Source organism: Eschrichtius robustus, chromosome 15 (assembly GCF_028021215.1).
Source record: "Eschrichtius robustus isolate mEscRob2 chromosome 15, mEscRob2.pri, whole genome shotgun sequence".
Classification (NCBI taxonomy): domain Eukaryota; kingdom Metazoa; phylum Chordata; class Mammalia; order Artiodactyla; family Eschrichtiidae; genus Eschrichtius; species Eschrichtius robustus.
In genome coordinates this window covers 29,722,857-29,750,624 of record NC_090838.1, presented here as the reverse complement: position 1 = coordinate 29,750,624, position 27,768 = coordinate 29,722,857, and the positions used below count along the sequence as shown (strand labels likewise).

At 39.0% G+C, this 27,768-nt stretch overlaps 2 protein-coding genes across 2 annotated transcripts in view; one reads left to right on the top strand and one right to left on the bottom strand.

Moving 5' to 3' along the window:
• Nucleotides 1-27,768, bottom strand: part of LOC137778181 (annexin A2-like) — a 368,470-nt gene that overhangs the window by 299,220 nt on the left and 41,482 nt on the right.
• FEZ2 (fasciculation and elongation protein zeta 2) overlaps nt 1-27,768 on the top strand; it is a 45,584-nt gene that overhangs the window by 13,225 nt on the left and 4,591 nt on the right. The window contains exons 4-7 of the mRNA XM_068565198.1: nt 947-1,088; nt 2,412-2,680; nt 21,997-22,072; nt 24,874-24,939. Coding sequence (XP_068421299.1) covers nt 947-1,088; nt 2,412-2,680; nt 21,997-22,072; nt 24,874-24,939 — 553 coding nt within the window. The remainder of the gene's footprint in view (nt 1-946; nt 1,089-2,411; nt 2,681-21,996; nt 22,073-24,873; nt 24,940-27,768) is intronic.

The following is a 27,768-nucleotide window of genomic DNA, read 5'->3' as shown; positions in this document are numbered from 1 at the left end:
TTGTCTTTCTCAGACTTACTTCACTTAATGTGATAATCTCTAGGTCCATCCATGTTACTGCAAATGGCATTATTTCATTCTTTTTTTATGGCTGAGTAGTATTCCATTGTATATATGTACCACATCTTCTTTACCCATTTATCTGTTGATGGACACTTAGGTTGCTTCCATGTTTTGGCTATTGTAAATAGCCAATTTTCACTGAGTTCTGTATCCTTCTCAACTTCTGGAATTTGGAACAGGACAAGAAACTGCTGTAAGATTTGAGCAACACAGTATATGACAGTGGATCATTGTTTCAAAAGCAGATATATTTCTGAAATTTTCCTGCTTTTGTGCAGCTTTTTTTTCCTCTTTAAACTTCTACATTTAAAGTAATTTTTAAATATACCTTTATCTTCCAGTGAATTAATATATGAAATTCTTTTTCTGCTGTTAAAGGAAAATTTTGCTACCATAGAGGTAATTTCTTGCTTTACATATAAATTTTTTTACGCTGTTGTATTTTCTAAATTTTATGTCAATTTTATTAAATAGCTTTAGATTGAGCACTTGGATGTGGTATATGGTAAATCTTCTGTCACTTGCTTTCTTTTAACTATGACTATGATCTGGTTCTGGCATGTCTGAAGTAGATATGTGTGTTTGTAGCACCATTTCTCAGACATTACGAGATCTGATAGGGCCTACTGAATCCTGATGGACATATTAAATCATATTTTGTTTATTTTTCTGTTTAGCATATTGTAACTTTTTTTTTTTTTTGGTAAACCTTGTGTACTCTTACAGTCAATTTTTGTTTTTGAGAACACCGACTGCTACACACTGTTGGTTAATGGAGAATTTAGTGTACTTCTACTGTGGTTGCGTCAGATGAGTGCCATGTTACAGCTGGGTCATTTTTCCTATGTGTATTTAATTAACAGTGGTTTGTGTATTTTGGAAGGTGATTGAAGAAATCGAAGAAATGATGCAGGAGTCACCAGACCCAGAAGATGATGAAACACCCACCCAGTCAGATCGGCTTTCAATGCTTTCCCAGGAAATTCAAACTCTTAAGAGGTCTAGTACAAGCAGTTATGAAGAGAGTAAGAAGCCTGACTTAAATCAGTACTCTTTGTGCTTTTGTATACCTCAGCCATGTAGTGGGACCATCTCCAGAAGTCTTTGGCTCTCACAGGCTGTGCTATATACCCTTCCCCTGCCTTCCAGGGGAAGGGTATATATAATATATGCCCCTGCCTACTCGGGGCATATATTCATCATTGCTCAGGGACTGTGTCATACTCACCTTTGAATACTGTATTTGTCTGCTTGGGCTGCTCTAACAAAGTATCACAGGCTGGGCGACTTAAACCACAGAAATTTGTTTCTTACAGTTCTGGAGCCTAGAAGTCCGAGATCAAGGTGTTAGCAGGTCTCATTTCTTCTGAGGCCTCTTCCTTCTGTCCTCACATGGACTTTCCTGTGTGTATCTGTGTCCTAATCGTCTCATTTTTAAGGGCATCAGTCACATTGGATTAGGGCCCACCCTAATGGTTTCATTTTAACTTAATTATCTCTTTGAAGACCCCATCTCCAAATACAGTCATATTCTGAGGTACTGAGGGTTAGAACGTCAGTGATGTCCTCTCACATAAAGGGAAGTGCTGAGAAAAAACTGAAAGGGGGTTTCAGGGAATATTCTTCCCTTCATCTTCCCAATTCTCAATAAAACTCACACATTGGGGCATATGTGTTTAAATATGTATTTAGCTTAACACAACACTGTAAAGCAACTCTACTCCAGGACTTCCCTGGTGGTCCAGTGGTTAAGACTCCACCTTCCAACGCAGGGGGTGCGAATTTGATCCCTGGTCAGGGAACTAAGATCCCATATGCTGCGCGTTACGACAAAAAAAAAAAAAAAAAAAGTGCAACTATACTCCAATGAAAATTAATAAAAAATATGTATTTAGCTTAATTCTTTCAAATTGCCTTCTCCTCTCTTCAGTGGTGTCCCAGAGCCCTGCTAAGTTGCTTGTGATTTCTTGTCAGCAGGTATTTTCTGTACCCTTCCTCTGCTTTTGTGTTTGTTCTTTTTCTTTTACAAGCTTATTAAGTCTTGACTGAACTACTATTCATGGAATGATTTTTTTTTTTAACATCTTTATTGGAGTATAATTGCTTTACTGATTTTTAGACAAGTAAAAAAATTTTGTTATACTTTTCTTCTCAGCCATTTGAGAAGTAACTTTGCCCACCTACCTCTACTCAGACCTGCCCACCAGAAGTTTGAGGAGTCTGAGAAGATCATGAACAATTTAATTACTTAGAATATGATTTTTTGCTCTTTGGCATTAAACACCTTGTTGTGCTGCCTTGAAACATTTTGGTCTTAGTGTCTGCTGTGCTTTGCTTTTTGGTCATAGGAGTGAAAAGGCTGTCTGTATCTGAATTAAATGAACTGCTGGAAGAAATCGAGACGGCCATCAAGGAGTACTCTGAAGAGCTGGTACAGCAGCTGGCCCTGCGAGATGAACTGGAGTTTGAAAAGGAAGTGAAGAACAGCTTCATTTCAGTTCTCATTGAAGTGCAGAACAAACAGAAAGAGCACAAAGAAACAGCCAAAAAGAAAAAGAAACTCAAGAACAGCAGCTCTCAGAACGGGAAGAACGAGAGAAGTCACCTGCCCGGCACAGTAAGTGATGTTTTGCAGGTAACATCGCACACTGGAAACGGCTTCGGTGGTCATTCCAGTGCTTCGGACCAGCAGAGGCGGGCAGGGCCCATGCATACAGGAGTTAGGGGTGCTTCTCACCAGAGAGCTAAAGGGATTCTGTTCAAGAATGCCACTGTGCTCTGCTCCTTCAGAAAGGTGTTTTCTTGGTGAGTGTATAATGGTTATCTGGATAATTCAATGCTGAAATATTTAGGAGGGAGGTAAGTGGAAGGAAGAGGGGGAATAAAGGAGAATGTTTGAAAGAAAAAGAAGCTTTAGCAGGTGACCATTTCAATACATCATAATGTTAATAGGGGTGATTTATGTTCGGCTGGTGGGCAAATGAATGGTATTGCTTTCTTGTTTTTGCTTATCTCTTGTGAGTTGTATAGTAGGAAAAAAAGGGGTGCTTTTAGAGGTAGCTGAACTGTGCTGAGCCTAAAAGCATAGGTTGACTTGTAAACCATTTCCTCCTGATTTATGAGTGAAGTTGGAATGTGAGGATGTTAGAGGCAGTTACATGACATCGGCCATTTGGCCTAGCATTTGGCAGACTAGAATATTACTGACTGGTGAAAACAACTTTAGGATATTTGAATCTTTGACTCTTGGTATGAAGTTTTTTGTTTTCTGCTTTTCATTTTTCTTAAGGTGTCCTGTTAACTTCACTTGATTAAATTTCATTATAAACATTAACTGTTAAGTATTTGAGATGCATTTCCTTATTGGTCTTATGGCCATTTCATTATTCTTTGATCAGTTGAGACCTTGTACCTTTGTTAAGTATTTGAGATGCATTTCCTTATTGGTCTTATGGCCATTTCATTATTCTTTGATCAGTTGAGACCTTGTACCTTGTCACCTTTATCTTGTTTGTATGTGAAGAAGTGTTGGTTTTATTTTTAGAGTAAAATAAAAGGAGAGAAACCCTTTTTTTTTTTTTTTTTTTTCGGTAAGAACACTGGGATTTTAATTTTGTAAACCACATATTCGAGTGCTCAATAACAGAATGTTGCCCATAGAGAATTGGGGCCTGGGCTGAGAACTTGCCTCTGCCCAAATGCAATATCACGCACTACTACCAAGAGCTAACAACAGGTCTGTCCAAATGCTAAGACCAGGGACTTCGAAATCTCCATCTTGAGCCTTACAGGACTTCAGGGCCTTTATCTTTCAGAGGTGGAGGGGCCTGACAGAGGCTTTGAAACCTGCTGAACAACTCCTCCCAGGGCACATCCTGGGACTCAGTTCCAATCCAAAGGCCTTTCTGAAGGTTGTAGTGCAGTTGTCGACCCCAGTCTGTTAGCAGACCCCAGATAGACCCGGGAGAGCTCTGGATGGGCAAAGGGATTCATTTTTCTAAAGGGAGTGTACTTTTTAAATTCATAATATTGATAACATGGTAATGCAGATCATCACAGACTGGCTGTTATATGGTTTGCAATTATAAAAGTTCTGTCTTTGACTAAGTCTTGATTCACTTTTTTCTAAAGAATACTTATCAGAGAAATAGATCTCATTAATCAGACTCTGATGGAATTGAGGACAGACAGTGCAGTTCTGGGGTGCTGAGCCACCAATGAGAGTTAACACAAACAAAAAGAATCTTACAATTTAGCCCATTCATTATGCTGTTTTTGGCCTATGAGTAAATGCACATTTTCTTAGTGTAATGTCGTTTGTACATAGAAAAGACAGTTTATAAACTGACTTTGCAAAAGTTGCCAGATATGTGGAACAAAATACTTTTTAGAAATGGTAGTATTGGTTGAAAAGTGTTTAGTCACTTCTAGTGACTACAATGAAAAAAACAGACAGCACCCACCAAACTAAAAAAAACCCACCAAAACATGCAAAAACCAAAACATTTGTTTGAATATGCAGTCCTGGAAAGTTTGCTTTAAAATATTAGGGACAATATTTTGTATCTCAGATTTTTAAAAAATTGTACCCTTTAAATCGCCCTATAATGCAAGTGTGATTAAATAAAATGCTTAGTTAAAAAGTCATAGCATGGTTGGTAATGTCTGCCTATCTGCTTTTAGGGATTACATGTAAATCCTCCATTTATTCCTGTTAACACTTGGCTGAGGAAAATAAATGTATCCCTAGAGACATTTAAGGGCTTCTTTTTCTAACTCCCATATAAAAAAGGTTAGAGTGGATTCATTGTGTAATTTTACATGGCATTTATATTGAGAAATGGATTTGACAAGGCAACATTTAGGTCTTATTTGAACCTTTATTAGTCTTGAAATAGATTCATAGGAACAGTAAATTTTTTTTTCACAATATTTGGACTTGTGAAGTTGCTTCTTGAGTTCTGATCTGCTATTTGTGTCAAAACCTTTAATCAGGCTAGTAATGGCATGGCTAAACTTGTAGTACTAGTTCCCTCCTTCTTTCTGACGCCTGAAATGATGGCAAAAGACCATTCCATTTGTGACACAAGGAGCCTGAAACCTATGATTCTGAAAATAGTGGTTGGTGGCTCAAAAGAACCTTGAAGTGAACTGGCCAGTTGGCTAAACAGATTCCAAGATAACTTCCTTTCCAGACCTTTTGTATAATATACAGTTTTGGCAAGGCCTGATCTCTATGAGTTAGCTATCGTCAGTGATACTAATTTCTAAGAATTGGTGATATCGTGCCTTACCTGTTTTCTAATAACATTGGTCACTTTTTTCTTTCTACCTTAGATATGTTTTATTAGCAGGACTTGTACTTTTTCCTTAAGCATGGAATAGCTTCCTGCCATTTTTCCTTAGCATATTTCTTTGAAACAAAACATCAATTTGTAGTTGGTATCACACTTTATCCATCATTGCTAGCTTGTTCTCTTAGGTCCAGAGATACTGTAATGAAATACCTGCGTGTGAATAGAACTGAGTTAAACTCTTTAGGTGTTCATTTTGGAGACATACTTTGTTTGAAACATTTGCTGCAGTGAGAAAAAAATTTAGGGGGCTTAGGGATGCTATTTATAAATATTAAATAAAATACTGAGTATTATAAAAGTAAAATGTTGATTTGTTTTAATTTTTAAAGTAATCTGTTATATGTTGGATAAGATAAAGCTCTTCATTCAGTAAATACTTGCAGAGTGTCTTTCTTGTGCCAGACACTGAAGATACAATGGTGAATAAAATAGGCAAGGCCCCGGGCCTCTTGGAGCTTACATTCTAATGAGGGAGACAGGCGCTAAACAAAGAAAAGAATGAATAGACAGCGTAACTTCAGGTAGTAATAAATGCCACAGAGAAAACGAAAGGCTTGGTAAGGTTATTAGCAGTGCTGTGGGGAGCTGTTTTTGAAGGGGTGGTCACTGTGTCACTGCCCCTTCTGATTGGCAGGGCAGGCTGTTCTGTCCCTCTCCAGTTCTCTGTTTGGAGGGGAGGTTGGAAGAGTAGATCTTCTCCTTGGCAAATGAGACTCAACAGATTCAAAAACTTTTCTGTCTCCTTTATCCTGTTCAAAATCTAGAGAAACAGGGGTGGGGAGTAGAGACTGGAATGGCTGAAGGGCACTGTCTGTTAATGGGTTTGATGACCCACATGCACTTCTTTGAACTGACTATGCTGTTTTGGGCCGTGATGCTTCTATTTATGCTACTGCCTTTTCCTAGAGCAGCCCTCCTTCTCCTTTCCTGCTTCCACTGTCTACTTGGGAGGTTTTTTTTTTTTTTTTTTTTTTTTTTTAAACTCATTCTTCAAAATCATGGTCAAGCAGTGTCTTCCTTTCTTAGAACTTTTCTAGATGACTCTTCCTCCAGTGCAGAATTGACAACTCTCTCCTTCTGGGGTTAGTATTATTCCTCTTAACTATTTCTGTTAGTACTGTCATATCATATTGTAATTTTTTGTTTTCATGTCTGTCTCTGTTAGGGTCCCTAAGGATAGAAAATGTAACTTTATTTTCATGGTATACCCAGGTCCCACATTAGGTACTCAATAAATTCCTGATGAATAAATAGTTAAGAAAAGATTTTTTTTTTTTTTTTTTTTTTTGCAAATTTGTATTTCTACCTTGGATCTTTCTGCCAGGTGCCAAATGTATTGAGGCTGAATTGCATATTGATTAAGAACTTTGGGTTAAGAGCTGTGTTTGAATCATGATCCTGCCACTGGGTACATACTCCTTTGAATTTTGGAGGGATTAAATGAAATAATGTATGTAAGACTAGCATATATCCTGAGTAAATGCTAGTTATTATATGTCCAACTGTTTACTAGACATTTCTCCCTGAATATCTTGCGGGCATCGAAATTTATCTTATCAGACTAATGTTACCATTTTCCTGAAGGTGAACTTATTCCTTATATATTTCTTTTGTCAGTGAAACTAGTCTACTCATTCACCAAAACCAGTGGAATTTTTTTTTAAGTTTATTTTATTTTATTTTTTGTTTAGAGGAATAGGTGGATATGTTTTTATTTTTTATTTTTAAATGTTTACTTATTTTTTAATAGGAACAAACTACTTATATTGTCTTTATTCAGAAAGAAAAAGTGAATTACAACACTCAAGGATATCCTTTTCTGCAATACAGTTGACCCTTGAACTAATCAGGGGTTAGGGGCGCTGACCCTCTGCTCAGACAAAAAATTAAAACCAGTGGAATCTTTAGGTCAAAGAATATGCAGTTTTAAACAACAGTCTTTTCAAATTGTCCTACATAAACGTTACCCAGTAACAGCATAAGTAACTGGCCATTTCTCCAAACCTCCAACTTATGATGGATATTATTAACCTTCTCATATATACTGATCTGATAGGCAAATAAGGTTTTGATCTATTGACTGTATTCTTCTGTGCGTTGCCTGTTATATCACATTTGAGTTGTTTTTCCTATTTATTTATGAGGGTGCACATACTTCTAATGTCCTAGTACTATATTCTATTGTAATCATTCGCTTAAATCTCTCCTTAGAAGAGAGTGCAGTCTTCCCAAAGGCTCATTCACATTGTTTCCCCAGCACCTCACCTAATTTTTCACTTAATGCATGTTTGTTAAATTGAAACTTCACTATAAAGGAGATGGAATCCCAGAGGATTTGTGGTATTTGAATTATTATTGTTCTATCAGAGATTTTTTTTTTTGGCTAGTCTTCTGTTTATATCAAATAGATTCACAGGTCATTGAATTTCAGTGGCAGTTCACATGAGTAGAAGAACAAGTTGAAGTACATCAGTTATCTTTAAATTAATAATTTAAAAAATTAAAGTAATTTAGTAGTGGTTGTCATCTGGAGTTATCTGAAGTTGTAAAGACATTAGTATTTACCTGCCTAACATCATACCTTACTTAGTAAGCTTATAAGGATGAAAACAGATGTACTTCCTCCTTTAGAATCCAGTGTTTGTAAATTAAAGTCATGTGTAAGGCTTCTTATTCGAAGTCTAGGATTGAAAAGATGGGAATGTATAGTATCTTCTCTGTTGTCCATATCACATTGAACTTCAAGAGAGAGTTCTAGTGTGTTGCTCTCACCACCAGCAAAAATGTATAATTCCTTCAATCTAACCTGAAGAAGTTTATTCTGAAAACTTCTGGGGTATTAGCAGTCAGTGACCCCATTGTAAAAAGAATCATATTATCCTAATTTATTGCTTTTGGGGGTTGGCGAGCTAACTGCTTAAGAATGAGGAGGAGCTAGGGCTTGGATGATAGATGCTCTTTCTTGTATATATTTTTCTTTCACAGATGCATTGCTCCATCTGTCTTTATGACTCACTTAGCTCATATTCTGACTAATAGTCTATTTTGTTTCTCTTTTACATGCAAAAATGCCCCAGTAATATTTTTTCATTTAATCTTGACCAAAGCTGACTTTAAGGTAAGAGAAATTTATTTTTGTTTAGACAGCTACTATTAGATTGTTCTGAAGTTGTTCTAATTTATGCTAGCAATAAGCCTGGAAGGAATTGTTCTGGCACAACTATTTGAATTTGGTGCTTTTTAAAATAATGAGGACCTGGCTTTTTGTTGTTGTTGTGCCTTCTTTTCAATTTGGAATTTTAAAGATGATTTAGCCCAGGGATTGGCAAAGCAAACTACTGCCCGAGGGCCAAATCAACCCTCTGCCTGTTTTATAAATAAAGTTTTATTGGAACACAGCTATGTCATTTCATTTACATGTAGTCTATGACAGCTTTGGTGTTACAAGGACAGAGTTGAATAGTTGTGACAGAGACTGTGTGGGCTGCAAATCTAAAACATCTACTATCTAGCCCTTTATAGAAAAGTTTGCCAGCCCCTGATTTAGACTAAAATTTGATAAAATTAAAAACTAGAAAAGATGTAAACTCCATTTAAGCGAGTTTGTGAAGATAAAGAGATCACTATATTGTGACTAAAATTTATTATAAAATGTAGCCTTGTTTTATCCTAAGAGTGTGTTGAGTTACTCCTTTGCTTAGGGCCCCTCCAGCAGCCTGAGTTGTGCCCGCAGATGGTGACCAGCCATCTCCAAGTCACGTGCCGCAGGCACCCCACCTGGCAACAGCCCTTTGTGCTGTGTGTGTCAGATGCCCAGTACGCTGGGTGAAGAGAGTCAGCAGGTAGCCCAGTTGTCCCCAGATTGGGGGCAAATGAAAAAAATTAAAATGTTGGCAGTGCTCCGGGCACATAGTATTTATACACAGTGATAAAAGGTAGTTTAAAGAAGGCAGAGGAGAAGGAGGAAAAGGGCTGTGTCCTCCCCTTTTCTAAGTAGTGGTAGTTGAGAGGATAAAGTCTGCCCTGTATACATACTTGAGTGTAAATACTAACACATGTTCAACAGTAATTTGTTGGTGATCTTTGATAGTATTTCTCTGCATTTATTTATTTCAAAGAATATTCCTAAAAATTAGTGTTAGGCATAAAATGGAAAGTCATTGTAGGGTGGAGAGAAACTTAGTTGTGTCATGTTTATTGTTTTAATAATTCATACCTATGAATTACGAATTATTTTAGATGTGAAACAAATTTTTTTTTAAATTTATTTATTTTTGGCTGTGTTGGGTCTTCGTTTCTGTGCGAGGGCTTCCTCTAGTTGTGGCGAGTGGGGGCCCCTCTTCATCGCAGTGCGCGGGCCTCTCACTGTCGCGGCCTCTCCTGTTGCGGAGCACAAGCTCCAGACGCGCAGGCTCAGTAGTTGTGGCTCACGGGCCTAGTTGCTCCGCAGCATGTGGGATCTTCCTGGACCAGGGCTCGAACCCGTGTCCCCTGCTTTGGCAGGCGGATTCTCAACCACTGCACCACCAGGGAAGCCCACAAATTTGTTTTTTGAAGGGTAGTATTGCCTAGAGAAATATGTTATCAGCAGTTTTTGAAATCTTACCATTATCCACTATTCGTTTTCTGCAATGGTTTTTTGGTGTTAGACTGGTAATAGTGAGCTTTTATGACTCAGCAGTTACTGTAATAAAAATCAGGAGTCTATTCTTTTTTTTTTAAATTTATTATTTATTCATAAATTTATTTATTTTATTTATTTATTTTTGGCTGCACTGGGTCTTTGTTGCTGGGCGCGGGCTTTCTCTAGTTGTGGCGAGCGGGGGCTACTCTTCGTTGTGGTGCGTGGGCGTCTCACTGCGGTGGCTTCTCTTGTTGTGGAGCACCGGCTCTAGGCACGTGGGCTTCAGTAGTTGTGGCACGTGGGCTCAGTAGTTGTGGCTCGCGGGCTCTAGAGCGCAGGCTCAGTAGTTGTGGCTCACGGGCTTAGTTGCTCCGTGGCATGTGGGATCTTCCCGGACCAGGGCTCGAACTCGTGTCCCCTGCATTGGCAGGCGGATTCTTAACCACTGCGCCACCAAGGAAGCCCAGGAGTCTATTCTTGACTCCTTTATGTCTTGGAGAGGTTTGTTAATTATTTGTTAGTATGATACAAATTCACGTAAAAGCCATAATATGCCAGGAAATTGTGATCTTATTATATATTTAGAGTATCTGTAAGTATCAGAAAAGAGTTTATAAAACTGCCAGGGTTAATTATTTTACTCTAGTTTTAGTAGCTTTGAAAATGTTTGCTGATACTTAATTACCATATTAAGATTAAATTACATAAAAATCTTAAAAGATCTTCAGATACAAAAACTTAAATTGATGCTAGTCCATTTAACTCCTAACTTTGAAAATCTTCATTCACATCTTTCTGCTTTGAGATTGAACTTATAAATTAGTAGTTCAATATTTAAGACATGTTCAAATATTTATCTGCTTTGGTGTAACTCATATTTTCTCACTTACTTGGATCTTTTTCAAAAAAGTATTTTTTTGGTAGAATTTGCATTTATAACTGATTTATCATTCACATTAAAATTATTTGATTTGAAGAAGTGTCAAAACAAGCAAGATCAATTTTTACATCTTAGGTAATAGCTTACTAATTATTTGAATGTTTTTACTTTTTTTTTTTTACATTTAACTATTGCTTTCAATTCTATGCTGTTCTCATGTTTTGTATTTTGATTATTTTAAGAATTTTAACTAAAACATTAACTACTATTCCATAAATTAATATTTGAAATCATGTCACTCAAACTACTAAAAATGATGTGATGTATAAAGAAAAATAATTATGTTTGAATTTTACTTTCTTTTGAACCTCGAGTATAAAGAATATTAATGGAGTGAGAGCATAGATTAGAGTCAGAAATAGATGAAAAAGCATTTCCTAATTGCTTTTCCCAACCTTTTTTTCTGTTATTGAGCTTTGATATTGAGATTTTTAAAAGCTTTCCTGGCTAGTTAGAGATCTGTGCCACTGGGATCAGGTGAGGCCTCAGCTTAAGAGAAAAGCTAAGAAAAGTTTGATAGCAGGAATAGTCTGAATTTCCTGACCTCTGGGTTAGTTTGGCTTTTCCCTGTCTTGGATCCTGCTTTCTGTGAAATGAGTTGAGCTGGTGAATACACTGTGCAGAGAATGAGTTGGTATGGTTAAGACTCTGGAAAAGAATGAACAAACCACAACTCTCTATCTGATTCCGTGTTGCTTTTCAGTTTAGGTGGTATTTTCTAGCTCTTTTCTTTTTATTATTCAGAAAGACCTTGAATTACCTAAAAGTGTTACTTGTTTTCTGTTCAAGCTTTCTGGCTGATTCAGTCTCAGACAGTAGTATCTTTTCCTTGTGTTGTCTTCAGACCTTTTAAGCTAGAGACTATAATCAGGGTGGTTATTTCTCAGTTGCCATTTTATTTATATGAGGAGAACTTGAAATACTGTTGTTTACTGTTTGGGAGAAAAGCAGAAAGGTATGGTTATTTCTGTTTGGGAGTTATGTCCCAAATGTTGGTCTAGCCTTTTGAAGGGAATACAGCCCAGACTTTTTCTGAACATTTATATTTGTTGAACACCCTGCTAAGTGCTTCTCGTGGATTATTTCATTTAATCCTCACAACAACCTTATAGAGCAGGTATTATTGTTGCTGCCATTTCATAAATGGGTAAACAAAAGCTCAACAGGCCTTAGCTCACAGAACCAGTGTACATTGGTGTGAGGATGTACAGAGTTGTACAGAGGTGGGTGCAGGGAACCCATGGCTCTGGAAGTTCTGTGCAGGCATATTGTGGATGGGCATGGAGGTCTTGGCTCATTTCTTTGTCTTTCAGATTTTTATAGATTTTTTTTTTCTTCTATATCTTGTTTACACTTTGTTGTTCCTGGTTTCGTCTGAGAAAAGTTTCCAGAGAATGACTGATTTTGAGACTTTAATACATACTCACGCCAGGGAAGCAAATGGTCGTGAGGCAGTCGTGAGTATTCTCAGTATGAACCATGTGACTGAGGCCCTGAACTCAGTAAAACCCTTCCCCTGTCCTTGCCACGTTACTTTGGCACTTTGTCAGCGGTGAGGGGAACAATAAAGTGAATACTGTAATGCTTAATCATTTTCCTGCTATAAAAGGGCTCCCATCAAAAATTGCATTCTGCGAAGGGCATTTTACAGAGCTATTAACTCCTTCATAAAGATGCGGTGGATAGATTACAAAATAATTTTAGACTCACAGAACCTTCACAGGCGCTTCGCTTTGAATTTGAACATTTGGATCCTTTACTTCAAACCTAGAAGTGGTGGATTACCTGGAGGCATGATTGGGCTTTCTGACATACTTAGTACTGCTGTTATTTTAATTAAACTGTAACAACCCTTTATTGAATGTCCTTTGTTTCATCGAGCATTCATAACCTTGAGACTTAACTTCTGTCAATGCTTTGACATGGCTCTGGCACTGTCACCTTCAGAAATGTTCAACAAAGAAATGCCTCTCTTCTTCCCTCCATCCCTCCACCCCCCCCCCCGCACCCCCCCAACTTACAAAATGTAAGCATAGAGAGAGTCTTCCGTCTGGCCCAGTTAAGTACCATAAGCACCTAATAACACTGTATCTGCCCTCAAGCATGTAAATGCAGTGTTCCTAAATGAGGTGATGTTTACTAAAAGTAAATTTAGTCTGCCTCTGAGGTTTTATCTTTTTTAAACTCATTTTGCCTTCCAAGAGGGTGTATTGTTTTTGGAATTTATAGGGCAGTTGTAAAGCAGACTCTGTTGTGTGTTTTGCGGAGCTCTTTTCCTTTTCCTTCCTTGTCTCGCTGGTAGGCTTTTCATTCTGTGATCCTTCTAGTTCATTGACCTTCTTCTACTTGCTACGCTTTTATTATCCCAGGGGTTTTATATTTCTTAGTCACTACACTGTTTTACAAACCATGTCAACAGGATGATTTTATCTTTATTAATCTCATGTTGACTTCTCAGACTAGGTTCTTCAGTGGGCTTTTCCAGAACTCCGCTGTTCACACCTTTGACAAAAAACTTTATATCTCATCACGTCATCCTTCTTCTGTTCACCCTCAGATTATTTTTGCCTTTTAGCTCTTTTAAAAATGTTTCTCTCCTGCAAGAAGTCAAGAGGCCTCCCGATATGGTTATCACAGGCTCTAAGACTGGTCTTAGGTGTGTTACAACTTCAGCTTAGCAGACGTTTATAAATGCCTGCTGTGGCACAGGCACTGTGCAGGTCACTGGGATGGAGAGACTAAGACCTAGTCTCTTCTCTTCAAAGTGTACTCATGTCACAGAAGAAAAAGGAAGCCACGGGAGTAGACAGCTCTGAATGTATCATCTCGCTGGGCAATTCTGTCATTCTAGAGCACTAATATCATAGCTTATGTGACCTTTTAGTCATGTACTGTTCTGTGTGCATGCGTGTGCGTACATATGTATGGTTTGGATTTGCCTTCCTAAGAAATCATGTATCTTCTAGGTGGAGTTAACTTGTAGATTCACAGAAGTTACAAATAAGAAGACCTTTAAAAATGACATCATTTAATCATCCATTTCACAGATGAGGAAATGGGCCTCTGCAAGCTTAGGGACTGCTGTCATGTCACACAGTTAGTGGCAAAGCTGGGAGAGAGCCCAGATTTCTGATTTCTAGTCCAACATTTTTCTATCCAAGAAGACTGTTGAAAAATTTTCTGATTCCAAATACTTTTGACTAAGGTGTGATTCCTGGTTTCATTAAAAAAAAAAAAAAATCTGGAAGTATTTCACCGTTAGGGGAAGTAATTGCTGAAAAATTTTGCAGTTGAAGCCAATGACGATCAATCAAGTGCCTCCTGCATGCTGAGGATGGGCTTGTGCTTTGTGGGCATACAAAAGGGGTATCTGACATCATTTCTCTCCTTAAAGATTTTGAGATAAGGTTGAGCTTATGAAAAGTTAACCTAACCAAAACTTTCTTTTTTCTTTCTGCTCTGTTTTTTAGATCTTGTGCTTCATCCCCACTTTAAAACAAAAAAACTCTTTCTTTTTTCCAGTTTTATTGAGAAATAAATGCCATACATTGCTGTGTAAGTTTAAGGTATATAGCATGAAGGTTTGATTTATAAATATGGTGAAATGATTACCACAGTAGGATTAGCTAACATCCATCTTCTCATATAGATACAATAAAAAGAAAGAAGAAAGGAGAAAAAAGGTTTTCCTTGTGACGAGAACTCCTAGGCTTTACTCTTATACATCGTATTGTCAGTGTTAAGTAAAGTCATCATGTTGTACATTATATCACTAGTGCTTATTTATCTCATAACTGGAAGTTTATACTGGTTGACCACCTTCCTCCAGTCCCCTCTCCCCACACCCTCCACCTGTGGTAACCACAAGTGTGATCGCTTTTTCTATGAGTTTAGGTTTTTATTTTTTTAAGATTCCACATATAAGTGAGATCATACACTATTTGTCTTTCTCTGTCTGACTCACTTCACTTAGCGTAATGCCTTCAAGGTCCATCTGTGTGGCAAATTAAACTTTTATCTTTTCATGTAGTACTATTAGACAAACATATATTGATATGTAATTATGTGCCAGGCATGGGTGTTAAGGATGCAGAGTAAATCGCAGCCTCCAGGGACATGCTACCTGTGGGCAGGGGATCTGATGACACACCATCCAATGCACATGCAGTGATTCTCAACCAGGCCAATTCTGTCCCCCAGAAGACATTAGGCAATGTCCGGAAACGTTTGTCACTGTCACTACTTGGCGGGGGGTGTGTGTCACTGGCTTCCGGCTGAGTAGAGGCCAGAGATGCCATTCAACATCCTACAATTCACAGGACTGCTCCCACGTCAAAGAATTACATATCTGTAATTCAGTGTCAGTAGTGTCAAGGTTGAGAAACCCAGGGATAGGGTAATTATTGCTATATTCAAAACAGCTACCACGTTTTTAGTGCTTTCTGTGCCTGGTACCGTCCTGTGGTAGCGGTGTGTGTTCATTACTGTCACCCCGAGTTTGGTTGAGGGGTCTGAATTGAATCCTGAGGACAAGCAGAGGAAGGAGGGGACAGGCATACCGAGCAGAGGGGGTGGTGTGGGCAACCACCTGGAGGTGACAGGGCGCCTGGGGAACCGCAGCTTGTTCATTATGGCTAGAAGTCGAGGGAGGAAGTGAGTCAAGAAGAAGAGGGTGTGGAGTAACAAAGTAGAAGCCAGAAAATGGAGGGCTTTGTACTGTATGCCTCGCTATGGCATTTGGTCCTTATTTAAAGGCTGTAGGAAACCAAGGAGAGGTTTTGAGTGGCTTGTTACATATTCAAATTTGTCTCTTGGAAGGGTAACTTCAGAGTTTCAAGGAGAAAGTAATCGGAAGGAGACAACTAGAGATAAGGAATTGATTTGGAGGCTGTTGCTGTCATCAGGAAAGAATTGAGCCAAGGAAGTGACAGCAATGGGAAAATAGTTGAATTTCAGAGATATTAAGGCGGTTGAATCTATCGGTTGGGGCTCTGGAGAAGGGAGGGGCCGGGATTGGGTCATTGATTTCTGCCTTGGGGTGGCATAGATAGAACATGTGTACCCCTTCCCCAAAGTGAGATATGCAAATCTCTTCAACAGTAACTGCATCTAGCACAGTATCTTCGGGGGATGTCTGTCCTTCCCATCAGCTCTGGATGATGTAGCTCCTTATGGTACAAAGAGTAAGCCTCCCATTCCAGCACATCCAGCACATGAGGATGGAGAGAGAACAGGGCCGCTGTAATAAAACCTTCTTATTGGAAGGAGGGGAGAATGGAAATACTCAGTAGCTACTGTTTCACATCCTGCTGCAGAAGAATAACAGGACCCCTGCTCATTGGCCGCAGGGTGAACTCCTTGGTTGGCCAGTTTGGCTGCTTTTGGTTTTGTTCTGAGAGGACCTCTTGTCCATTGTCCTTTGTAGCTCATCTGGGAGGGTGTATAATTCATGTTTCAGCTCAAATGTCACCTCCTAGGAGAACTTTTCTCTGACCTCCCAGTAATAAAGTAGGCATCCAGGTTTTAATTGTTGTAGCTATTGGCAGGGCGTGCATTATCTGCAGTTATCTAGTTCCTTTACTTGTTTTATTTTTTCTGCTCCTCTTAGGCTGGAATGTCAAGTCATGAGGGTGGGAGGGGCCTTGGCTGATGTGTTCGCTTTGAATCCTCAATACCTGGAATAATATGTGACTCAGTATATATATATATATTTTTTAATAAATTTATTTATTTTTATTTTATTTTTAATTTTGGCTGTGTTGGGTCTTCGTTTCTGTGCGAGGGCTTTCTCTAGTTGTGGCAAGCAGGGGCCACTCTTCATCGCGGTGTGCGGGCCTCTCACTATCGCGGCCTCTCTAGTTGCGGAGCACAGGCTCCAGACGCGCAGGCTCAGTACTTGTGGCTCACGGGCCCAGCCGCTCCGCGGCATGTGGGATCTTCCCAGACCAGGGCTCGAACCCGTGCCCCCTGCATTGGCAGGCAGATTCTCAACCACTGCGCCACCAGGGAAGCCCCCAGTATATTTTTTGAAAGAATGAATAAATGAAGGAGAGAGGTATAGAATGCTGAAGGAGAAACAGGCTTTTAATAAAAAAAAAAATTTCTGGGGGAGAGGAAGATGAATTCAGTCTTGGATATGATGTGTTTTTGGAATGTTTAAGTACAAGTGTCCAACAGACCACTAAACATACAAGTCCGAAGCTCAGGAGGGAAATTAAAATAAAGGTAGCTAGTGTTTCTTGAGCCCTTCCTTTGTGCCAGGCTCTGTTCCAAGCACTTTATTGCTCTTAGTAAAGTGGAGCTGTAGATCTACAGAGGCAGAAGTTGAAGTGGGAAAAGTCAGAATGTGCATGAGAAAAAAAATAGGGACACAATCCCTGGGAAACACCAGTATATAAGAGGTGAGCAAAGAAAGAGGCACTTCTCAGAAGAAGCAGCCTAGAGGCAGGGGGGGACTCTGGGAGAGTGTGGTGTCTAGGAACCCAGGCAGGCAGGGAGGAGAGCTTACTGGATGTCTGCGAGGGATCTGAAAGGTGTCCACAGACCTTGGCATCAAAGAAATGATGCTGGGCAGAGCTGTTTCTGGAAACCCTGGGGAAAGAGAGGTTGAGGGTTTCAGAATTTAAAGTTGGCAATGTGGGAAAGAGCTAGCAGAGGGGAAGAGTTTGAACATGCAGTAAAGGGAGAAAATTGTTACTGAGTGGTTTCTGGGGAGGTGGGAGTTGATGGCAGCTGGAGCATTGGGGGTGGAACGTTCTCAGCGGTATCTCATAGTTGGTTTCTTTGTGCTTCCCCTGAGTGTTCTGATTTTTCTTGTTCTGTCATTTTCCCAGTTGAACCTAGTTGGCTGCCGTGTTGCTTGCCTGGTCAGGATACAGTGGGGCCTGACTGGCCACAACTACTGACTCAGCTGTCATCAGCCGCAAGGGCAAAGGTTCTACTGGGAGTTCCTTTACTTAACTTCTTTCGTTTTTTATGTTCCTAAGTTACTGTGGCTTCACATGATTTCATTTTCATTTATTTCCACTAAGCCTGGTTGCATGAAAGCCATCTTTCACAAATACTCAGGCTATTGGCAGTTGAAATGGCTCAGTAATGTCCACAACTGGACATTTAATAAAGAAATTTAAATTACAGCTTAAGAATTTAAAAATTTGCATAAACTGCTTCCACCCCCACCCGCAAGAGACAGGAATTAGGTTTCCAACTGGGAAAGGTAAAGATGGTGTTTTTAGAATACACTGTTCAAATATGAAGTATACCTTAGTTTTCTGATACATGGATTCTAAAATGCTTCATCTTGCTTGAGATTTTCTGAATTTGTATCTGCCTTTAACATGCCTGTAGATAATGGAGTGAAGTAATATAGAAAATTCAGTATTTTTCTCTTTGTTGCTTTTGAAAGGAACTACGTTTGATAGACATAATTTTTTTAAAAAAAGAGCTGACTTGTTTATTTGAAAAGACTTTCCCGTAAGTTTTATTGCAGACGCTGGAGGCTAAGAGGTCCTTTCTTTTGATAATCTCTTTAAAAAATGTGAACAAGTTATATGATAGCATGTGAAAAATCTGCAGACATGGTTATCTGTAGGTTTTCTTTTAAAACTAGCCTACTTCATCAAAAGAAGAGTTACGCTGCTAGCAAAGTACAGCATGTTTAGTGGAGCTGTCTTGACCTGGACCACACTTTGAGAATCACTGGGCTACACTATGCCTTTCTTGAGGGCAGAAACCATTGCCTTAGTTTCCTTTTTTCTGTTCATTAGGGCCTGGTAAAATACTCTTTATGTTGACTCCTCAAATGTATTTACTGATTCAACTCACCCCTATAAAATTACAGGGGGAGGAAGCATCCGGTGAATCAGGACTGAACTTCCTTTTCAGAATGCCTTTCCCCTTAATTAGTCATGCGGTAAGAGGATCCATCGAAGTCCTTTGACTGAGCAGCCACAGAGGTGCCACTGGACTCTTTTTCACTGTCTGATGACATTGTAGACTGGTTACAAATCAAGATGAGTAGTGTAGGAAAACAATATTCCCTTTTCAGTACAATGAATTCCAGGAAGTCTTGGAGGTTGCTGGGAGAAAAAAGCTAGAATTGTTTCCTAGAAACAGAATGGAAAAGTCTGCAAAAGTCTTAGGGGACCTCGCTGGCACATGGGATCCACTCTGCTCTCCAGGAAGCATATGTGCTCTTCTAGTTCGAATTTTCTGCCCCAAGGCGATGGCAGGTGTCCTGAAGAGTGAGTGGGAGGCAATAATCAGCTCTCCGAGTAACAGCATTTTCATTTGCCAAATGTTATGTTAATGTTCTCCAAACTTATGGTAGAAATGTGCAAACTTAGACTGAAAATATGCATACTGTCAGTGTTAAGTTTTCAGACTTCTGAAAAAATGTAGGTAAACAATATCAAAAGGTATCTTTAAAGTTATGTGGTAAATTTTGCATAAAACAAATATGTGTACAATTTACAGTGTTTATATTGGAGCACATTTATCAGCTACGTCAGGAAAAATCTTCATATATAGTTGCATGAAAGTAGTTGCTTTTGCATTTGACTTGCAAAGAAATGGAAGCAAAAGCATTTTAAAACAGCATGATTTTGTCTGCTTTATCTGAATGAGTTAGTGGCATTTTCTAACTGCTTGCCTCTTGGGTACATAAGTCATCATGGTACATTCTTACTAATAGTCTTTGAACTTCTTTCTCTGTCCTTTTCTTCTGGGCCGTATATCGCTGCCTTTAGCGCTTCAGCATGGAAGGGATCTCAAATGTCATTCAGAATGGCCTCCGCCACACCTTTGGAAATTCAGGTGGAGAGAAACAGGTGCTTGGTTATTCTTATTTTCTTCATTCTCTGTTTTTTCATTCTCTGTGTAAGTGAAGGTCCTGAAAGCTGGCAGTCTTACTAATCTACTAAGACTATTGCTTAAAGAAATGAAAGTTCATTATATTTATAGCCTTGATAATGCATAGAATTTCCTTTTAGGAAAAAGCATTTTTCAGATTAGACAGTAGATTCAGTGTATTCTTAATACATGTTTTAGAACTCTATTTTTCACTTTTACCTTTAAACGAATAGCTGTTAACATATTGACTTAATGAATTGCATGTGTAGAATATATAGCTGTGAAAATAACTAAACTAGAATATGCTACTGTAATTCTAAAAGTTTAAGAAACAAGATCTCATTTTGGGGGAAAGAAAGCCAGATGTTGGTATCTTTTAGACTACAGTTCTAGGTCAAAATGTTTATAGAGCATCCTTACCTACTTTTAAATGATAATTCATGTGCTTTTAAGGTGTATCATGTGGTCAGTCAACTCAGTTGTCTGCTGAATGAGGCATGAGACATTATTTATACCAAATTATACATGGATATAAATATACAGTCAAATGTGTAGCAGTTTGCTTTTTATTAGCATTTTTTGATATAATGACTTAAGGAATGTCAAGAGCATGGGAAACACATCTACACTGAATGTGCTTAGAGTTTTCACAATTGAAACCTTCACTTTAAAAAGAAAACTCTTCAATTTAGTTCTTAAGTGAAGAGTGAGAAAGTGTGCAGAGTGTAGCTTGTAGGCAGTTTATCAGAATAAGGCATTTGAGCCTAGGTTTTTACTGCAGATAGTTCTGTATTACTCAAGAAGGGAAATAATTGACATTAAATAATCCTTCACGCTGACATTTGCAGCTCATAAGTGGACTCCATTAAGGGATGGTTGAATTTTTTTTTTTTATTTTTTGTTCTGGTGCCTCTCACCTCTCTCAAACCCACAAGATGGCAGAATAACTTCCAAACTGACCCAACATGTGGGAGTGGGGCAGGAAGGCCTGAAAGTGTGGCTAGACAGCATGCATGCCAAGGTGCGGCTTCCTGGTGCTTCTACAAGTTGCCCGACATGCATGCTATTAGCGAGGCCCCAGGAGGGCGTGTTTTGGCTTCTTGTGTATTCTTTACAAAGAAACATGTTTGGTTATACAACTGGGCATCATCTTGGAGAGGCCTACACCATAAAGATGGTGGAAACTAAGTTTCTTAGAGATTGAAACAATTCATTGTAATCAGTTATTGTTAAGCAATTCTATTTTGTTTTTTGATTATGAGTGGGATAAAATTGCTCAAAGAGGATTAGGAATAGAGCTGAGATTCAGGACTGGGGCTAAATAATGGGTGGGTCTGGAGAGATTCCAAGTAAAAAAAAACTAGTAGATCTCTAGATAAGCACATGCAAACTACATTGAACTATATACATTTTTTGGTGGTGTGGCCAGAATAGGAGAATCTGGACAATAATTTTTAGATTATGCTTTCAAGGGACATAGTTATAGGACATAACTGATACTTGTGAGCCTTTACAGTAGTGAACTAGGCAGTTTGTCTCAATATCAGACATGAATTTTCATTATTCATTAGGCCATTATCTCCTTTCACTTTTCTCTTTTCCTTTAATACCTTTAAGCATTGATAACTACACAATAATTTAAAATAATAGTAATACATCTTTAAAATTATTTGGGTAAGTGTTTCTTTTTTAGCTTCTGGAGAAAGCTGGTATTCATTTTTAAAGTTGTCAAGTTATCCATGTGACTGGTTTTGTTCAACCAGAAAAAAACGGTCTAAAACAGAATCATTTGACTGTTGGGAACTATTTTGTTATGCAGAATGGTTATGTTTTTAGTTTAAATTACCATTTCAAAAATGTGTTGACGTATGCAAGGAGAATGTTAGATAAGACTTCACTTTAAAAATGAACAAATTGGACACATCACTCTCAGACTGACTCCTGTGAAATTTTCAACAATTGAAAGGCGAAAAAGTAGATATTTATGTAAACAGGTGGGCAAAAAAATGAGTTCCAGCTGAGATAGTAAGATACCTGTGTTCATCACTAAAGTGGCTCATGTTTCTCATGTTATAAAACGAACCTTCTAGTAGCTCTATCAAATTTTCGCAGAGAAGGTAATTCAGATTTAAGTGACACTTTTTTTTTTTTTAACTTGGCAGTACTTGACAACAGTCATTCCTTATGAGAAGAAAAATGGACCACCATCTATTGAAGATCTTCAAATATTAACAAAAAGTAAGCAAAGACAAAATTAAACTGTTACCTTATTTACTTTTGCTGATTCTAAACACTGATTTTAGTTGGCTAGTTTTGTTTCTGTTATTGTTTTATTTTGTCAATTTAGGATAGTAAATGATGGATGTCATCATTTATTCTTTTGAGAATGAAACCATAAATGGTTGTGACAAACACAGCACTCAATCTAGAGTTGATTTGTATTTTTCCTGCTTTTCTTATCTTTTGAAACATTTACAAGCTGAACTTTTGGAGGAAAAATGTAACAATTTCCCATCACTTCTCGTATATTTAAGAATATATCCATTTATCAATTAATAAGGTGCTTCATGGATCTTATATTAGTATGACTGTCAGAAACTCAGTAGGAAAGATTTAGAAATGCAGCCTAAAACACTCTCCTTTCTTAGGAATGTAGAAACCAAGGTAGGTAGTTACAGGTAGACAAGAAATTGATAGTAATATTTTAAGAATATTTATTCACTCAGCAAATATTTAATGAAGGCCTACTCTGTACCAGGCCATGTTCTGAGCACTTGGGATACTTCAGTTAACAAAGCAGACAAAAATACTCCACCTTCAATGGGCTTGCATTTTAAAATAATTTGTTAGACTTCAGAGACATTCAATATAATGTATATTTATGATAGCCATAAATGAGCCCTGAATTCTGGTTCTATCCGTTACTTATAGGGATATCCTTGGAAGTCATTTACACTCTCTCAGTCACAGTGAAAAATGAGGATTAAAATATTTGCTCTCTTTACCTCATATTAAATAAATTAATGTATGTGTGATTTGGGATAAGTCAATCACTTGGCCTTGTTTTTCTTGAAGGGATTGAATTTGCTGATCTGTTTGGTTCTCTCTATTTATAAATATTTGTGATAACTGTGAATTAAAGAGGGAGCCGAACGAGAGAGCATCACATGAGTGGATATTAATGATGATATTGATTTTGGAAATTGAGGTGATCGAGGCATGGGTGGGGGGAGCACGAGGAAAGAAATGTCTTATTTGCAAGCAGCCTGCTTGCTAACCTGAAGCTTTTATTCTTTCCTTTGAACAATACTTTTCCAGAACATTTCATACTTATGTGATGCCAGCCTGTATAAAATAAAGAATTAAGAGATTAACTGGGTGGCTAGCCCTCTATTTTTCAGGAAGAATGAGTATCCAGGATCACACAGGAGAATGGTTCATTACAGGGCTGCGTCTCGTAATTTCCAGTCCGCCGCACTTTTTAATAATGCTGGATTTTAATAGTGCTGGTTTTTGGTACGTGATTTTATGTAGAACTGAAAACAAATCTAAAATACGATTGGAAGCAGAAATACTGAACATTAAGTATTTCTCTAAGAAGAGAGCACAAATATTGCCTAGAAGCCAAGAATTACTGAGGGATCTCAGCTTCTCAGATCAAGGACAAACACATACTTGGCCAAACCAAAGTTGTCATAATTCCCACATCAGAATGTCCTAGGCCGATCCTTAGATGATGTCTTTATAGACTGACACAACTTGGAATTTGGGGTGAGTGAATGTATGTAGTGTGTGTGAATGAGTGTCCAAGTTAATATACTACATGAAGACAGTAGATGGAAGGATGGCCTTTACTCTGAAAGTTTAAGAAAAGTGAGTTATCTCCTGAAAATTCTGGGGAGAATCTGAGCCTCTGCCGTCCCCACCTATAGATGTTACTGCAGGGGAAGCCCCGTAGAGACAGGCAGTGTTTAGATATGTATCCTTCTTCATAGAAGCTGTTGGAGGTGCAATAATAGTAGTGATAAGAATTAGAATAATATTAGTTGTGCTAATAATGATGGTAATGCTTACATAGCGTATATTATGTTCCAGGTACTAGTTTAAGTCCTTTACACCTGAATTAGTAACTTAATACTCACAACAACCCTTTGAGACAAGTCTAATGATTATTCCCATTTTACGGATGAGGAACTGGGTGATTAAGTAACTTGCTCACAGTCCCACCGCTAGGAAGTGGCAGAGCCGGGGTTTAAACCCAGGAAGACTGACTTGACGGTTACACTAGGTTGTCTTGTCATGACGTCTGGGGGAGAATAGTGAGGCCTTTCCCCAGGATGCTCTGGAGAGTTTGAGTTGGCAGTCACTGTGAAAGGGCAGTATAGGTGGTCTAGATGTTTTTTAACCACTGTAATAGCAGCTGTGTTTTCTATTTTGTCTTTGCTTAGAGATCAAATTGTCAAAGATTCTCTTTAGGATGAGGCGAAATCACCCAGGTGCCTCTGGAGTATCAAGAAGTAAGCAGCCTGGCTGGGTGCTTGCTTCATGGAAGTCTGTTCTTCATTTTGTTTTTTTCTTTAAAAGTTTCCAAGAAGCCTGACTGATGTGCTCCTTGGAGAGTACGGCTAACTCTTCATTTCCCTAAGAGTTCCTCCAGCTCATGAGACCTGCAGCACCAAGGTTCTCCTCTCCACAGCTCATAGAAGTGTACATTATGGTAACTCACTTGCCAGTATTTATGGTGACAAAACTGGGGCTCTGTGTTTCCTGCCTCCACTGTTTCCAGCTTCTGTTTCCTGCCTCCACTGTTCAGAAATTTTAAATCAGGGAAATAGCTCTCAGGTAGCTGCAGTATTCTTACCTGAACGAGGACTTATTCAACTATAACAAATTCTTGAACATTTGCAGTTGCATTCTCTCATCCAGAAAATAGTCAATTTGCATGAATTGGTTATATCATGTAATTAAGACTAAGGCTACCATGATTGAGGTTATCTGAATTTGAAATTGTTGTATTTTCTTTCTCCTTTATTTTGCAGTTCTTCGTGCCATGAAAGAGGATAGTGAAAAAGTTCCGAGTTTGTTAACTGATTATATACTGAAAGGTGAGTTTTAGAATAGTGTATGTGCAGTGGTTGGGAAGTTTTGATTGGTCAATAAATGCATTGTCTTGCTAATAGATTAAAAAGTAACTTCCAAATGCGCAACTTATATTTTGCAGGGTGAGAATAGATACATGATGACTTATTTATGCTTCCAACGTTATAAAGTACGGTTATATAAAATTTAATTTTTATTTGAAGTCCTGGGCTAGAAATAATTTCCACAGCTAAATTATAAACATCAAGGAAGGCAATGGAGGGACTTCCCTGTAGGTCCAGTGGTTAAGACTCTGAGCTTCCCCTGCAGGGGGCACGGGTTTGATCATTCCTGGTCGGGAAATAAGATCCCACATGGCTGCGTGGAGCAGCCAAAAAAAAAAAGAAGGCATTGGAGGAAATATTATGGAGATATTGCCATAATTATGTGAGTCTCAGGTGTTGACACTGAGGATTTGAGAAAGGTGGCCTCTGTCATCTTGGGGACACTAGAAGAAGGACGGATGAAGGAGGGAACAGTTAGATCAGTTAACAGTCCCAAAGGGAATATGAACGGGGATGGGGTAAGGGACAGGGAGCGGAGGGAGAAAGAGAAAAAGAATGGACTTTCATAAAGCCAGGGCAGTGAAGAACGAGCCATAAATCTTACGAGCAAGGTCAGGATCTCACGGGATGGGAATAGTGATGAGGCAAAGGAAGATCGTTTGAGACTTTAACGAGCTCACCTACTTTGCTGAGGAAGGAAGAAAATTTGGATGATAGAGGGACTGAAGAACTTATTTAATTATAGGCAAAAATAATACTTTTCAGTGAAATTATTTCTTAAAAAGTAGCAGTTTTTTAGGTAACATTTTCAGAGCATCGTAAAATGCATCCTGTAGTGTTTGATCCAATTTTGAGAGCAGTCCTCCTCTGGTCACACTTCTCTTCTTTGGGTTCTCTCTCTTCTCCATCAAGAGTAGTAGCTAGCTGAACCAAAGGTTGGGATTTGTGAGACATTAGATAACTCAGATGGGACTTTTCTTCAATCATAGCTTCATAAAGGGGGAACCCTTGGTATAGTCATGAGCACAAAGTGAGTATTACGTGAGTATCACCTGTAAGACCTGACACCAAGGCAGCCATTAGTAGGTTAACAGGAGGGTAGAAAAGACTAAGTTGACATGATCGTTTTTTAAATAAGCTTTTTTCTTTTCTTTCTGATGGAGGAGGGTTTTCTCTTCCTATTACGTTCTGAATTAAAAACAAAACAAAACAAAAAAATCTGACATCTTTGTTTGCTTTTGTGTTGTGCTAGCATTGGTATGAAAGCTGGATTGTTCTGAGGTTTGTTCTTCATAGATGTGAATCAGGAATGAGATGCACATAAAGAACATGTCTTAATTTTCAATTATAGTGGGTCCCTAGGGCACTGCCATGAGGGCCAGAGATAGAATGAGCTTCTGAAGCATTCTCTAGCTATTTTATCATCAGACTGCATGGGAGAAGTTCATGACCCAGAGAGCAGTGTTCCAGGGGGATGTGGGCGTGTGATTTGTTTTTTAACATCTTTATTGGAGTATAATTGCTTTACAATGGTGTGTTAGTTCCTGCTGTATAACAAAGTGAATCAGCTATACGTATACATATATCCCCATATCTCCTCCCTCTTGCGTCTCCCTCCCACCCTCCCTATCCCACCCCTCTAGGTGGTCACAAAGCACCGAGCTGATCTCCCTGTGCTATGTGGCTGCTTCCCACTAGCTCTCTATTTTACATTTGGTAGCGTATATATGTCCATGCCACTCTCTCACTTCGTCCCAGCTTACCCTTCCCCCTCCCCGTGTCCTCAAGTCCATTCTCTACGTCTGTGTCTTTATTCCTGTCCTGCAACTAGGTTCTTCAGAACCTTTTTTTTTTTTTTTAGATTCCATATATATGTGTTAGCATATGGTATTTGTTTTTCTCTTTCTGACTTACTTCACTCTGTATGACAGACTCTAGGTCCATCCACCTTACTACAAATAACTCAATTTTGTTTCTTTTTATGGCTGAGTAATATTCCATTGTATATATGGGCCACATCTTCTTTATCCATTCACCTGTCGATGGACACTTAGGTTGTTTCCGTGTCCTGGCTATTGTAAATAGAGCTGCAATGAACATTGTGGTACATGTCTTTTTTTTTTTTTTTTTTTTGAAGATTTATTGGTTGATTGATTGATTGCTATGTTGGGTCTTCGTTTCTGTGCTAGGGCTTTCTCTAGTTGCGGCAAGCGGGGTCCACTCTTCATTGTGGTGCGCGGGCCTCTCACTATCGCGGCCTCTCTTGTTGCGGAGCACAGGCTCCAGACGCGCAGGCTCAGTAGTTGTGGCTCATGGCCTAGTTGCTCCGCGGCATGTGGGATCTTCCCAGACCAGGGCTCGAACCCGTGTCCCCTGCATTAGCAGGCAGATTCTCAACCACTGCGCCACCAGGGAAGCCCCCATGTCTCTTTTTGAATTATGGTTTTCTCAGGGTATATGCCCAGGAGTGGGATTGCTGGGTCGTATGGTGGGGGTGTGATTTTTCCTTTCTTCCCTGAAAACCTGGGACTGTAACCGCGACCCTGCGCCGCCTGCCCTAGGGAGGCGGCGTGCCTCCAGCTCTGCTCCCCTTGCTCGGGCCGCTGGCTCTGGTCTGCGAGCGCAGGTCTAGCTAGACTGTACCTGCGGCTGACGAGCTGCTTGTGTGCATGTGTTGCGGTTTTGGTCTTGGCTTTGTATTGTGAGGACTGGGTGGAAAAGAAGCTGGGGTTCAGACTAAAGGGCGACTCTGTGCTCTGAGAAAATGAAGAGGGGCGTGTAACACTCAGA